Source organism: Aplosporella prunicola, assembly GCF_010093885.1.
Source record: "Aplosporella prunicola CBS 121167 unplaced genomic scaffold K452scaffold_133, whole genome shotgun sequence".
Taxonomy (NCBI): Eukaryota; Fungi; Ascomycota; class Dothideomycetes; order Botryosphaeriales; family Aplosporellaceae; genus Aplosporella; species Aplosporella prunicola.
In genome coordinates, this window is record NW_022983661.1 from 1 (window position 1) to 12,903 (window position 12,903).

The window sequence follows — 12,903 nt, forward strand, 5'->3', positions numbered from 1 at the left end:
CCCCCCCCCCCCCCCCATATGCTGGTGTTATGCTTCTACTTTATTTCCAATTCGACATGCTCCAATCCTTTCCCGGTCGTAGGAGTCAGGTTCTTATTACTTTGGTCAGACTATTTTTGTCCCCATCCCATTGATGGATACGCGTATATGTTGTGCAGAATCACCCGCCTGCTCTACAACAGAGTCCATACTGTCAAGCACTTGCACTCCTGTAACAAAGCTGTGAGGTCGTAAGTAAGGTGCAGGCAGTCGTTGCTGCTCAGGCACTGGTCAGAGATTAAGCACCTCGAACTTTGTTTTACCCTTGAACAAGTACACTTCTCAGCATGTATAGAGTAGTTGATGGGTATAGCATGCATCGCCTTGACTGCCAGTCTCAAAACACAGGTCGAATTGCTGGAAGGTCTGTTGCGTATATGTAAACTGACCAGGCTTGTCGCCATTTTACTTGCTACAGATACATTGACCACTGTTAGATGGATTGACACGTTGTCGCTTAGCAAGCTCACTCAACGACATGAATGAAGCAAGGAACTCCATTCTTCAAACATTCATTTTAACGTCATCATTGTTGGCCAATCGGAATGCCATCGACGGCCAATCTCCGCGACCGGCCACGACTAATCTAATGAATTACAAGAGATGGTTGGTTGTGCCGCTTCACCCCCATTCAACCTCAACTAAGACCAACCAATATCCATCTCCAAAAAGACAACCCATCGCACGAGTAGAACTAACAACTGATATTCCCCCATCAGCCCTCACCAGCATCCACCAGCGCCCCCGCCATTCCCAGCCCAGCTGGCAAAACCTCGGTAGTGGGCTCCTCAAGCCTTGGTTCCGACTCGGCTTGATCGCCAACCTTACTCTGACCTCAAGCCAAGAAGCGCCCTCGCCTAGCACAGCTCCAGCCTAACTGTCTGGCTCGTATTTTGCTTCGTTTGTCTCGCTGATGGCATCCAGGGGGCGTGTATGACATCTTAGGTCATGATTGCGTGACTGGATCAGGCCACTGTTGGTGCGCATGTTTTGGGCCGGTTGCCTCGTTCCTGGTGCTGGGTACGATGTCTAGCGTACTATGGCTGGGGCCCAGCTTTATGTCAGTAGGATATCATGGGGCCCCGAGCGATGGTGGTGGTGTTCGTGCGGCTTTGCTGGTCGGGTCGGGTTCGTGCACTGTTCTGTGCTTGGGCAGTTCGGCTTTCTCTCGAGATATCGCTCGTAATGGGTCTGGAGAGTTAAGGAGGTTGGAGGATCGACCGGTCCAATGGAGTCGATCAACCAACCATTCGCGAGTCAGTTGCTGGTTGGTGAGTATTATCGCCGTTGATATCAGCTGATAGATCATCACCGCTTCTTATACCCGGCTTCTATTGATTTGGACATTGATAGTAGAACTGGTCTCAGCTGATTCACATGATCGTCTATAATCATGCGATTATAGGAATGTGTTAAGGTACAGTGTGGAGAACGCATAGATGCTTTCGAGAAAATGGAACAAGGCGTCCCATACCGCACATTCGTGCTGTCAAAGATGTATGTAAAGAGGCAGACAAGAGCTAAAATTTAGCATTGATTCCAATAGTGATGTTCATATGGGAATATCACCAAGCGTGCTAACAATCTCGATACGAATTCCACTCTTGGCGTTATCAATTTTTATAGAGTACCGGCTGCTTTTATGCTCATGTCGGTGGCTGCATTACGTATAACAATCTTGGTTAGCGAATATATGGTATTAACATGCTCCTTAGGCAGTCTGTTCCTGGACCTCGAAATCATAGGATCATAGCTCGGTCCTTAGTATATCTTTCTAAAAAGCTCTAAAGCAGTTCGCTTATTTTAGTCCGAATAGGATATACGATACAAGCCTCGAAAGGAAATCTTAAGATCGCCGTTTAAACCCATCGCTTTCATTCTATATGCACTGTAAATGTACTAACAGTGCAAAATGAACAACAAAGAAGATGCACAGTAAGAAACAGTATCCGTTGTGCAGAACCATAGCATTGCCATCAATGAACAAAGGCACGAAGTACACGAAACGCTCTTAAACACCACAAAACTAGCATCTAATAGTAGATACTGTAGAAAGACCTCATCCCCATCATCGACAGATATCTTCCACTTCAGCGGAGGCCGCTTAGGCATGCAAAAAATAGCTTTAACTATAACAAAGTATTTCGCAGTATTGCAAAAGAACCATCTCTAATCCTTCTTGTACTCCAAGATATTCATAGTATCCGGAGCTCTACATGTATTTATGATAAATTCACTACCAACTACCCACAAAGCCATCCGTGAGGTCGCGAAAAAAAAAAAAAAAAAAAAAAGCCTCATCAACCATACGCCAAGCACTTCAGCAGGCTGCCAACCCCGATCTCCAAATCTGCACGGCACCGTTCTTATACCCGCAAAACAACAACTCTGAACTCCGCGCAAAACCATCACTTTCTCTAAACAACGCTGTCCACAGGATGATATTCTCCGGTCCTAGCACATTAACAAGATCTTCTACTGTCAAGCTGGAACACTAGAAAATGTCCAAAGCACTACGTAATAGCCACTAGCTACAAAGAGCACTCCAGGCCTCAAGACAATGTCCCTACCTAGACAAGGTCAACAAGCCTAACCTAAATCCCAATAAACCGCTTCAATGCCATCGCCCTCATAGCACCAAATAAGCAGTAAAGGGACGTGTTGTACCGAGTCCGAAAACATCCGGGAGGCTGCCAGTGCCTCAGGACGCAAACGAAGACAGCAGGCTTGGTTAACACACAACCAACAATCAACCCACGACACCCAGCGGAAACACTGGCTGGCCTGTAGAGCAGCCTGGAACTGAGAACTCTGGTTTCGACAACAGCAACTCTGGCTGGCCTAAAGACGCCACCAATCCCAAGAACTCTGGCAAAGTTGATATTAACAGTCTTCACCGAGTTCTCGAAGGCTATTCGGCCCCAGCAAATACCGCGAGGCTCTCCGCAGGCCGAGCTCAGTACTGATTAAAGACCGCACCCACATCCACCTGTCATCACCAAGCCCACACACCATCGACCACCACGACCTCAACTCGTTGACAGTCATCACCAAGCGCACACGGGGCGCAGCACAGGACCGACACGAGAATATAGCACTACACTCTGCTGTAAGCACGGCAGGAGGTCTGTGTTGTATCACCCCGGTACTTGTTCGGGATGATGCAAATTGGCAAAAGTGAGCGCTCATCGCGGCGACAAGCAAGGTGACGCTTCCAGTAGGACTGCAGCACTGGTCGTGATTGTTCAAAGTCCAAGCAGAGCCCGAGAGCCACGGAACCCGTACGGATTAGTAGTTGACCGACAGCGCGGCCAGGCCACTCGCGCCAAACGGCGCTTTCCCGTCTCCCACAGCAAGCAAGCAGGTGGGCGCCAGACACGCGAAAACTCAGGAGCGGGCTACGGACCAAGAGAGCAAGGGAATGGATGTACCTACCTCACAGGACAACCTACCTAGCCGCTCACTCACTTACCTGCAAGTGCCAGTGCCCGCCTGGCATTAACTGCCCCTCTCAGTCTCACCACCCGCCTCCGCGCCAGCCAGCCAGCAGCACTCCCCACCCCCTCACACCCGCACTCTCGCCCACACCTACCCACTCGCCCACCCCAGCCACACGACCACGTCACCCGCCGCACAAGCCCCAAACCCGCACCCACATCCACATCCACATCCGCATATCCGCATATCCGCATTATCCGCACTTGTTTTCCGCCCCGCCAGCACGCAGCATGCATGACGTTGTTGTTGGCGGGGAGCACTCCGCCATCGTACGGCGTCGCTGCGCGGCACTTTCCCCGGCAAGCACGGAGCGGAATGGGGACAAGGATTGGCTGATACGGATACGGGATGGAGGCTTTCTGTGCTATGTTGCGCTGATACGAGCGTCTGGCAAGACAAGAGCGCGAGGTGTGAGCTGCGGGATGTGGTGCAGTAGGGCAGAAGGGGGGGTTGCGAGGTTGTGGCGATGCTGGTTGTTACCCATGAGTACATAGTTACGTAGGGAGAGGGATACCAGAAGCTGCTGTATGTAGATATGCGTGTGGTTGGTGGGAATATGGACGTGCTGGTGGCTGGGATAGAGGAGGCGAAAATGACGACGACGATGACGATAAGGCTGAGGACGATGATGAGGAAGAGAAGGAGAGTGACGGTGAAGACGAGCACGACGCGCATATAGCTGGGCAGACAAAGGACAGACAAGCGGGAATGGTCGAAGGAAAACAAGCAAGCAAGCAAAAAACCGGCAAGCAGGTTGTTGATACAGACGGGACGCCACAGCGCGCTCATCTCACTTGCCGTCCCTGCGCTACGAGACGAGGAGGATCCCGCAATCCGCCCCAAGGCCAAGAGCCGAGACCGCGGCGATCGGGCAGGCCCGGCACCGGCACGGGGCCAAAAGATGAGGATTACCGTCGCGAGGAAGAGGCCTCGCCGGCCGCGAGGCCGCCGCCGCAGGCACATCTTGTGGACATAGGGGGCGGGGCAGATGGCATGGAGATTTGCACATGGTTATTTCCGGCCCTAGGATCTTGAAACTCGATCGTGGTTGCAATGACGAAGAGAGTAGGAAGGAGAGGGAGAAGGAAAAAAAAAAAAAAAGAAAAAGTAAAAAAGAGAGGGTGGAAGCTGGGTGTCGGAAGCGGTTCAAGCATAGCCCTGCGGCGCGGATGAAGGACGACGCGGCTGCGGATCGCGAGCAGCAACAGCGGGGCCTGGCGAGTCGACCGAGACAGCGATGATGATGATTGGCGATGCAACGGGAGCGAGGGAGGTAGCATCGGGGTAGACACAGCCAACAGCCGGAGTAGGAAGCAGTTCCGCCGCCGCGGCGGGACCTCACAGCCGACGAGGCACGAGTCTGGCGGTGCGGAGGAGACAGCCAAAGCGAGGCAAGTGGTTAATCGTGCACCGGGAGATTGCTCTCGATGTGCTCGTGGGTGGTAGATTGAAGTCCGGCGTGGTGGAATTTGGCGAGATCGCCGACAGCCGGTGTTGACATGGGGATGCTTGTCGGCGGAGCTTACCGAGGGCGGAAGCGGAAATTGGGCGGTATGATGAGCAGGACTGATGGACGATGAGAGACGAGGAAGTGCGCACCCGCCGCCATGGTCCAGACTGCGGATTTTGGCGATGCTGTTAGATCCGTTGGCTCCTTTTTTGCTTTGTCTGGGTGACGTTGACGATGCTGGCGAGGGCGGGAGAAGGAGGGAGAAAGTGGAACACGCGCGCAGGGCTGTGCCCGCAGCGCCCGCAGCGCCCGCAGCCGCGACACGAAAAAACACCGCCTTTCCGAAAGAAACGTCATGCCGCTTGTTCTTTTGGGAAGTGGTGAAGTTCGCCACCTCGCCTGCCAAGCACTCAACAACCCACTACAGTTTGATTGCCCGCAAACCCGCCGTCCAGAAAGGCATACCGTCCGCTTATTACTTCTTTTTTCTCTTTCTCTTCTTTTCTTTTCTCGCTTGCATCTCACTTTTTTCCCCCTCATGCAGCTGCTGAGTGTAACGTGATTCTTGTTGCAGCTGCGTGTAAATCCGATCTCATCGACGATTTCCCACAACCACGTCAAGAGTCCCCAAGATGAGCTCCCGCCAGCCGGCGACGTCAGCGTGTGGCGGTTGCCCATCCGCACCTCAAGGCAGCTTGCGCGTCCTGCGTCGTCGGGGGCATCGGCAGCCGTGCAAAGGGCATCGAGGGGGCAGCCACGGAGCTGTTGCGAGCCCCGGTCCAACGGCCAAAACGGCGCGCTAGCTACAATACGCAGGCCGGTCAGCTTGTCGAGCGCTTGCCAGCTCGCGCAAGGCTGTTCTGGTGGTTGGTGCAGGAGGGGGGGAGGGGACGAAGGAATCGAATCGCAGCGCGCGTCAACGCCAATCGGTTGCCAATCTGGGCGGGGCGGCGCCGCAGCGAGGAACTCTGCCGAGTTCGCCATGTTCCGGACACGTGGGCTACCGCAACGATCAGGGTTCTGCGGCTGGAGCTTGGCCCAGAAGGCCCGCCCCTTGCGGAGCCCACAATGACGTCGTGAACAACAGTGCTTCAGCTTCGTGAATCGTGCCAGTGGGGAGGGGGGTAGGTAAATTGCCAGAGAGCAAGAACAGCCGAGCGCTGATGAGCAGGAGCATCGTCGGTGCAAAGAGGTTTTGGTCAGGATGGGGCTCGACGCTGCTGTCTAGCATGACTTGATGAGCATGGGTCCCGGGAGAATCGCCGGAAAATCACGGCGCTGGAGACCTGGATAAGCCTGTGACTGTGCAAATCCCAATCATTTGCGTTAATTCAACACCCGAAACGGAGTTGATTGGGCCAGCGGGCGCGCATTTGATGTGGTGCCCGCCTCCGGGTGGGATCCGCCCGCTGCGCTGTCCGCAACACCATCCAGGTTGATGAGACGACTGGAGGGGGAATGAGTGACCATAGCACACGACCCCAAGTCAGTGCTCAGCCCATCAAAGCGCCGAAAACGGAACCGACGGTGCAGGTCGCTCGCATGGATAGTCGAGCGACGGCTGAAAGAAGACCCATGAGGAAGGAGACCGGGGTCCTCTCAGCCCAGATGCGGGCACGCTGAGCGATCAATAATCGGCGCAGCTCACCGCACTTCTTCCCTCCCCTTGGCTCATTCCTCTCGAAAGGGACTCGTAAGGTAGCCGGAGTCAATCCCCGGCCCCGCCCCGCCAAAGCCGGGGAGTGCCAGCTTGTCATCGTAGATCAACGCTCCCAGTCCGGGACTGGTGATGCCCCATGCCATCCTTTTGCATTAGTGCAAACGGCGCGCCGGATAGAAAGACGGTGAGGGAGGGTTCGGCGAGAGCATCAGGCTTCGCCAGCCTCGCTTTTGGTGCAAAACGTGGTCGCCTCGAGCGCATGAACGATGAAACGCTGCGGTTGCGCTCGCCTGGACGAATCCCGGCAATGCTTCCCGCGTGGGGGGAACGAATGAAGGGTGCCTATCGTAGGCGATATTATGCTTTGATCTTCGATGATCGATGGCAATCCCTTCACATCCTTCGCAGCGCTCCCGCGGGCTGCATGCGGGAACCGTATGACATATGCTGCTGAACAGGCTAAAGTGGGAGGGAGCGCGTAAGCCTGGGGCCGCGTTGGAGGAATCTCTTCGTACCGTCCGCCAGTTTGCAAGGGCATGTTTCGGCCAAACGAAAGGCGGTTCGGTCCCATTCACCGAGTGAGCCGCTTTGAGCGCTGGTCGGAAAGAAGCCAGAGGAGGGGCACCATGCATCGAAACTGGCCCGTCTCAACCCATCCCGGCGTCTCTCCCTCCCTCTTGTGATCTGCGCCATGCTGGGTTCGGAAATGACCCTCATGCCCTTAGCATCCGCTGCAGATCCTTACGCAAGATGCGACAGGAGGCAGGAGATTTTCCGGAGTTGCAGCAAACGTCGTACGATAATGCTGCTTGGACATGCAATGCTGGCATACCGCGATGGCCGCGATACAGTGGCTGAGGCACTTCCTGGTGGATCCCGAACTAAGCGCGGTCCGATAGGAGATGTGTGATGAGCTGCTCATGGAATGCAGCCATGTCCTGGACAGGGTATCGCCGTAGATCTGGTAGGTGGGCATGGGAGACCGGTGACCCGTGACGGCGTCTGACCCAGTCGCGCTCGTGACACCCTCTTTTTGGAAGAGGTGCATGGACGTGGACTCGGACGCTAGATAATAGAGAAATAGGAAAGCCCATAATATGCAAGCTATGGGCAGAATGCCCTCTGGGCCCGGAAACGAGGCTTTGATTGATTGATGGTAGTAGGAGATTTCGTGACACTTCACTTTTAAGACCCGCCTGACAGGCGCCCAGACACGTGCACGACGTGCAGGGCAATACCGGTAGCCAGCCAATGAAACCGAGTTCCGATCCAGGGGGTAGGCAGAATCGGCACAAGGAACAGAGCGTGCAGTCAGCACCCAAGATTCAATGTCCTTGAGCAGATCCGCGCGAGCTCAAATGCCGTTTCCGACGCGGAGTGCCAGGATGGGCTGGCGGGCGGTAATGGAGCTTCCTTCACTGAGATCGTTGTTGATTGTCTACGGCGGCCAGAGATCGAACGTAAGTAGGTTTAGAGTAGGCGAGCGGTCCCCATTTAGGGCGGGCCACTATAATCGCCTTGGTTGAAGAACAGCCGAGCGCATCAACGGTTGAACGCCAATCGGTTCGAAATCGCGATACAAATACGCGGCAAGGCCCAGAGCGCGCAGCGTCTGTCCATCCCGTCTGTTTAGGCGAAGATCTGCCAGAGGCTCTTTCCGGAAGCTGCCGTAGGTACCACGAGGTGCGCCCAGAGACGGCCTTGCCGGGCCATGGTCCCGGCGGCCGTGTCCGCTGGGCTGTCAGTCAACAGGAGATGCGCGGTGGAGCAGACCGAAAGGGTACATAGACCGGCGAGGAGCGGAGCACTGGAGGAACGCGCTCTGTGGGATCTGACCTGGCTGGCTAGGCATGCGTTGGAGAGGCACCGGTTCCGGTTGCTTTCAACGGCTGACGAAAGGATCTACGTCAGCCGCTTCCTGAGCCATGCGCTGCGCAATTTTGTGACAGCGCGGGTCTATTGCCCAGATGGGGGCGGCACCCTTGCTCGACCTGCTGCATGCTTTCTCCGCCGTTGAGGATACGCTTAACGATTTCCGACTCGGGCCTCGGGACCCTTGGGGGCCTGGTGTGGACGGTGGACGCCTGCTCAGCTGCCTATTTGGCTTGTGGCAGGATAGCATTCATCGTCGTCAGCACTGCACACATGCGACGGGCGGCGGCGTGGGTGGTCCCGTCAACCGCCCTGCGAGGCGCGTAGCCTCCCACAAGGATCATCCATTCTGAGCCACGCCTGCCGGCACGGTGCGGCAAGCACGGAGCAGTTTCGAAGCTTCGCTGCATACGGACGCATGGAGTTTTAGAGTGCGCGCCCCTGTTGCATACGTATGCCCTCGTCCCTGACACGAGTCGTCCTGATTTGATGAGATCGGGACAGTCTTAAGACATGCCGCTACAGGGATCACGGCGATCGAGGGGGAGCAGCGAACGTCGGCCGCCATGGCGTCCGCTAGAGGGCAGTCGTGCAATCGAGTCGCCGTGTCACGCGCGACGCAAGCGCCGACCAGTAGAGAGTCCGCAGATGTCAGGACAGGACACCGCCATGTGAGGCAGTCCTCCTGGTTCCTGGGATTTTTTCTGAAGCAGCTCTCATCCCAAGTCATGTACGCGATAATCTCGTATGCAGCAGATCAGCCGAGGAAAAGCCCCCCCCTGATCCCGAACCGTTGATTCGGGGGGCGGGTGGTGGCCTACAACGGCAATATGTACAGCAGAGTAGAGGCCGGGGCCGTGCGCGTGGTGTGTTGGTAGATGGGGATTGCTGACGTGCGGCGCGGCGCTGGCAGCCACGCAGGCGCCACGGGCCAAGCGGCGCGTCTTCCCCGTTGTTCCTTTTTTTCTCATTGCGCGATTGCGGCGGTGCAGGGTGGGTTGCGGTGGTCGCGGTGGGAGAGATGGTTGGTAGTGGTGTTTGGGCGATGCCGGAGTGACCCTGCCAAGTTCCGGCCGTTAAGCACATACCCGGACGGCGATCGAGCATCCCGGCGCAAGTCTCCAATCATGCCGGCCTGAGTCAGCGCAAATCCTCCTGGGAAGCGAGCTGATGCACGCGCGAAACGCTCGCGTGTGGAGGTCGGGATGTGCTTGGCTGCAATGCGCTGGCAGGCCCACCGGCTGGACGAGCGAAATGGAAGGCAGTCAGCAAGCAAGCAAGCAGCAGCAGTGGCCAGTGGACACAGAGGGAGCGTGGCCCCGCGTGTTCAGGCGGGTGCGGCGGCGGGCTCACGGCGGCCAATCTTAGGGCCGGTCAGGGTGGGATGTTCCAGAAGGCTTCGATTTTGTAGATCAGTCATCATGGAGGTACTACCTACGTAGTAGTGGAAGCTGGGATGTAGGAGTAAGAGTAAGGAATAGGTAGTGAGAGAGAGAGAGAGAGAGAGCGTGTGTCATCATCATCAGGGTCTACCGAAAGTACAATAGCTACTGAAGAGGCACAGGATGCATGCAGCACGCTGGTGATCTGCCGCGTCGTCGACATTCCCAGCGCTGCCGAGGAATTCATCCGTCGCGCTGGCGCGTGTGGCCTGAGAGCGGCGGATCTGCAGCGCCCCCTGCCCGCCTCATTCCCCGAACGGGGCGATAGCCGGCGCGCAATATAGATTGACGGGCAGGGGGCGCATCTGCACTGCCGTTGTGAAGAAGTGGGCTCAGCCAACTCCAGATAATAACGGCCCGCCTCTTGTCAACGGTGGAGCCAGCATCCCAGAGGCCAGGGTCTCGCTGTCTGACCCACCCTGTTGGCAGGTCAAGAGGTCTACTACTTGAATGCCCGCCCTGGCCCAAGCCGCGCTCCCTCAGCCCAGCCAGCCCAACCGTCATCGCCGGACGGTGTCGCTGCTCACTACTTGTCCTCCATTCCTCTCAATCCCACCACTCCCTACATATTGCGACCCCCAGCCTGCCCGCCGAGCGATGCAGCTGTCGAGTATGGTGACCGCCGCCGCCCGGGACGACCGTCGAGAGACGCACGACTACTATCGCCAGCAGCACCAACACCACCTCCACCAGAGCCAGCGCGCCTACGCGCCCCAGCCCCAGGACATCCACTACTACTACCCGCAACAACAACAACAACAACAACAACAACAACAACAGCAGCACCCGCACCACCTCAAGCACCACCCTTACCCCAGCCAGCCCCAGTCGCCGCCCTCGCCGCCCGTCGAAGAGCTGGCCAACAAGCCCTCGCTGCCCTCGATTTCCAGCCTGCTGGGCATCGCCGACGGCGACCGCCCTGCTCAGGAGCCTGGTGAGTTGTGTGAATTCCGGGCGTTCCCGCGCCTGCCCCGCCCTGCGAACGCGCGGAAATTAACAAACGCATCTTCAGGGTCGCAATCCCAGCAGGCTTCTCCGAGCCAGCAGCAACAGCAGCAGCAGCAACAACAACAACAACAACAACAACAAGTGCAGCAGCAGCAGCAGCAACAGCAGCAAGCCGCCCTCGTCCTGCAACCTGACCACCAACCGAACCAGGCTCCTCCGCAAGCTTTCGCCCCCACGATCGTGAGCCACCCCAGAATGACTTTGCCGCCAACGCCTCCCATGCGGCCGGACTCCGTCATTGACGGGAACCAGTCTCCTTCCGCCCAATCAACCCCCTCGTCCGTCTCCCAGCAGACGCCCTACTATCTCGGCCAGTCGCTCAACAACATGGAGCCCCACGCGCAACGCCAGCAAATGGCGTCGGCTCCCATGCGCCAGCGACCATCGGTGCCGTCGCAGCCGCCCTCTTACACGACCTCTCCCTACGCCACGTCGCCCTACGCCTCGTCGCCGGGCGCCCACTCGGTCGGCTCCTACTACTCGCCCGAGAGCCAAGTCTACGGCTCCGCCCACCTGTACCAGCAGCGGCCGCTGCCCTCCAACTTCCCGCCGCCGCCCGTCCCCGTGTCGGTGCCGGTATCGGCCACGGGCCAGCCGAACCCCTGGCAGCACCACCACTACATCAGCGCCTCGAGCGCCGCCGCCTTCCCCCAGTCGCAGGACCGTTACATCTGCTCGACCTGCAACAAGGCCTTTTCGCGGCCCAGCAGCCTTCGCATCCACAGCCACAGCCACACGGGCGAGAAGCCCTTCAAGTGCCCGCACGCCGGCTGTGGCAAGGCCTTCAGCGTCCGCAGCAACATGAAGCGCCACGAGCGCGGCTGCCACGCCACGGCCGGTCCGCCCCACGGGTCGTGATGGCCGGAGCTTCTCTAGCGCCGCCACCTTGAACGCGACAGATGATTATCTGCACGTGCAGTAATGACCGTGCCACTTATGAAACGCGTGCGCGAATAAAAAGGAAAGACCAAGAATCTCGGATAGAGAGAGAGGGAACGATGAGATGCCGGTAGCGGCGGCTGGGAAACAGAGAGAGACGGGCGACGGCAAGAGCAGTCAGAGCACCCACACACAAACACACAACCAAACACAGGAGTCACTTTTGGGGGAGAGGGAGGTTTGTCCGATCGGCGTTGGGCGAAACAAAAAATGATTCCAGCCCCCGCATCACTGTCCGCCGTCAACCAGCAACGTAAAGACGCGACAAATGACGGGCGAGGCTTTAGGCGCATCGAGTCATGGGCGCGAGGAGGGGAGGTGGTTTGGGAGGGGGCGGAGGTGGCCTGACGAGTAAGGAAGCAAGACGGCAGAGTTCGGCCCAATCGTTCATGGTTCTCAATGGCGGCGACCGCTCGACTTGGATTTCCTCAACCACGCTTTATACCATTTTGCATGGCTTCACTGGCGTTCATCGAGCTCGAGCTCGAGCTCGCGACAGTATTGGCGTTTATTTTTTATAGTAGGGGCTTTACTTTTTTATTATCTTCCGTCTTCTTTCGCTGTTGTCTTCATCCCACAATTTTTCTTATCCGCTTGCATTTACACGGCGTTGGATACCGGTCAACGATCGAAATCGGCACTTGGTCGTTTTCTCTATTACCCTTACCGACATCTGTGGGCCCCCTCTTCGATGGCTGCACTGGTCGGACCGTAGCGTTGGATAGAGGTGGAGGTGGTGGTGGCGAGCGGCTCTGCCAATCCCACTTCTCCCTTTTTGATGCCTTTTTCCCATTTAGACAAGGTCTCGTGCACGCACGCTTTAGGCACGTCGGGATGTGTTTTTTCTTTCTCTTTTTCTTTTATTGTTCGTTTCAGACCAATCGTTATTGTGTAGTATAGGCCACGGCGATGGCATACGAGGCAAGCTAGTCCCCCATGTCAAAGGTAGTCTCAGTCTAGTAGATCCCGGAAATGGCAGCCCGTCACACCAAAAA

The 12,903-nt window shown here is 56.8% G+C and overlaps 5 protein-coding genes across 5 annotated transcripts; 2 read left to right on the forward strand and 3 right to left on the reverse strand.

The window, feature by feature from the left end:
- Positions 1-3,427: 3,427 nt before the first annotated feature.
- K452DRAFT_35489 (uncharacterized protein) lies at positions 3,428-4,779 on the reverse strand. Its single transcript, XM_033545918.1, has one exon. It carries the CDS (start codon positions 4,498-4,500, stop codon positions 3,628-3,630), a length of 873 nt encoding a protein of 290 aa, XP_033391011.1. The 5' UTR covers positions 4,501-4,779; the 3' UTR covers positions 3,428-3,627.
- K452DRAFT_35488 (uncharacterized protein) lies at positions 4,780-6,096 on the reverse strand. Its single transcript, XM_033545917.1, has one exon. The coding sequence runs from the start codon at positions 5,969-5,971 to the stop codon at positions 5,060-5,062; it is 912 nt and encodes a 303-aa protein (XP_033391012.1). The 5' UTR covers positions 5,972-6,096; the 3' UTR covers positions 4,780-5,059.
- Positions 6,097-8,973: 2,877 nt separating this feature from the next.
- K452DRAFT_35493 (uncharacterized protein) lies at positions 8,974-9,702 on the reverse strand. The gene has a single exon (XM_033545921.1). It carries the CDS (start codon positions 9,624-9,626, stop codon positions 9,246-9,248), a length of 381 nt encoding a protein of 126 aa, XP_033391013.1. The 5' UTR covers positions 9,627-9,702; the 3' UTR covers positions 8,974-9,245.
- An 856-nt stretch (positions 9,703-10,558) lies between these two features.
- Positions 10,559-11,827, forward strand: K452DRAFT_303650 (uncharacterized protein; the record flags this gene model as incomplete). The annotated part of the gene is made up of 2 exons (XM_033542752.1): positions 10,559-10,895; positions 10,974-11,827. The coding sequence occupies 2 exons, from the start codon at positions 10,559-10,561 to the stop codon at positions 11,825-11,827; spliced, it is 1,191 nt and encodes a 396-aa protein (XP_033391014.1).
- A 214-nt stretch (positions 11,828-12,041) lies between these two features.
- Positions 12,042-12,903, forward strand: K452DRAFT_35507 (uncharacterized protein). The gene has a single exon (XM_033545931.1). It carries the CDS (start codon positions 12,308-12,310, stop codon positions 12,806-12,808), a length of 501 nt encoding a protein of 166 aa, XP_033391015.1. The 5' UTR covers positions 12,042-12,307; the 3' UTR covers positions 12,809-12,903.

What these genes read in the sequence shown, in the direction of transcription:
- K452DRAFT_35489 (XM_033545918.1), bottom strand. Translation starts at nt 4,500, where the DNA reads ATGTGCCTGCGGCGGCGGCCTCGCGGCCGGCGAGGCCTCTTCCTCGCG.
- K452DRAFT_35488 (XM_033545917.1), bottom strand. Translation starts at nt 5,971, where the DNA reads ATGGCGAACTCGGCAGAGTTCCTCGCTGCGGCGCCGCCCCGCCCAGAT.
- K452DRAFT_35493 (XM_033545921.1), bottom strand. Translation starts at nt 9,626, where the DNA reads ATGCTCGATCGCCGTCCGGGTATGTGCTTAACGGCCGGAACTTGGCAG.
- K452DRAFT_35507 (XM_033545931.1), top strand. Translation starts at nt 12,308, where the DNA reads ATGGCGGCGACCGCTCGACTTGGATTTCCTCAACCACGCTTTATACCA.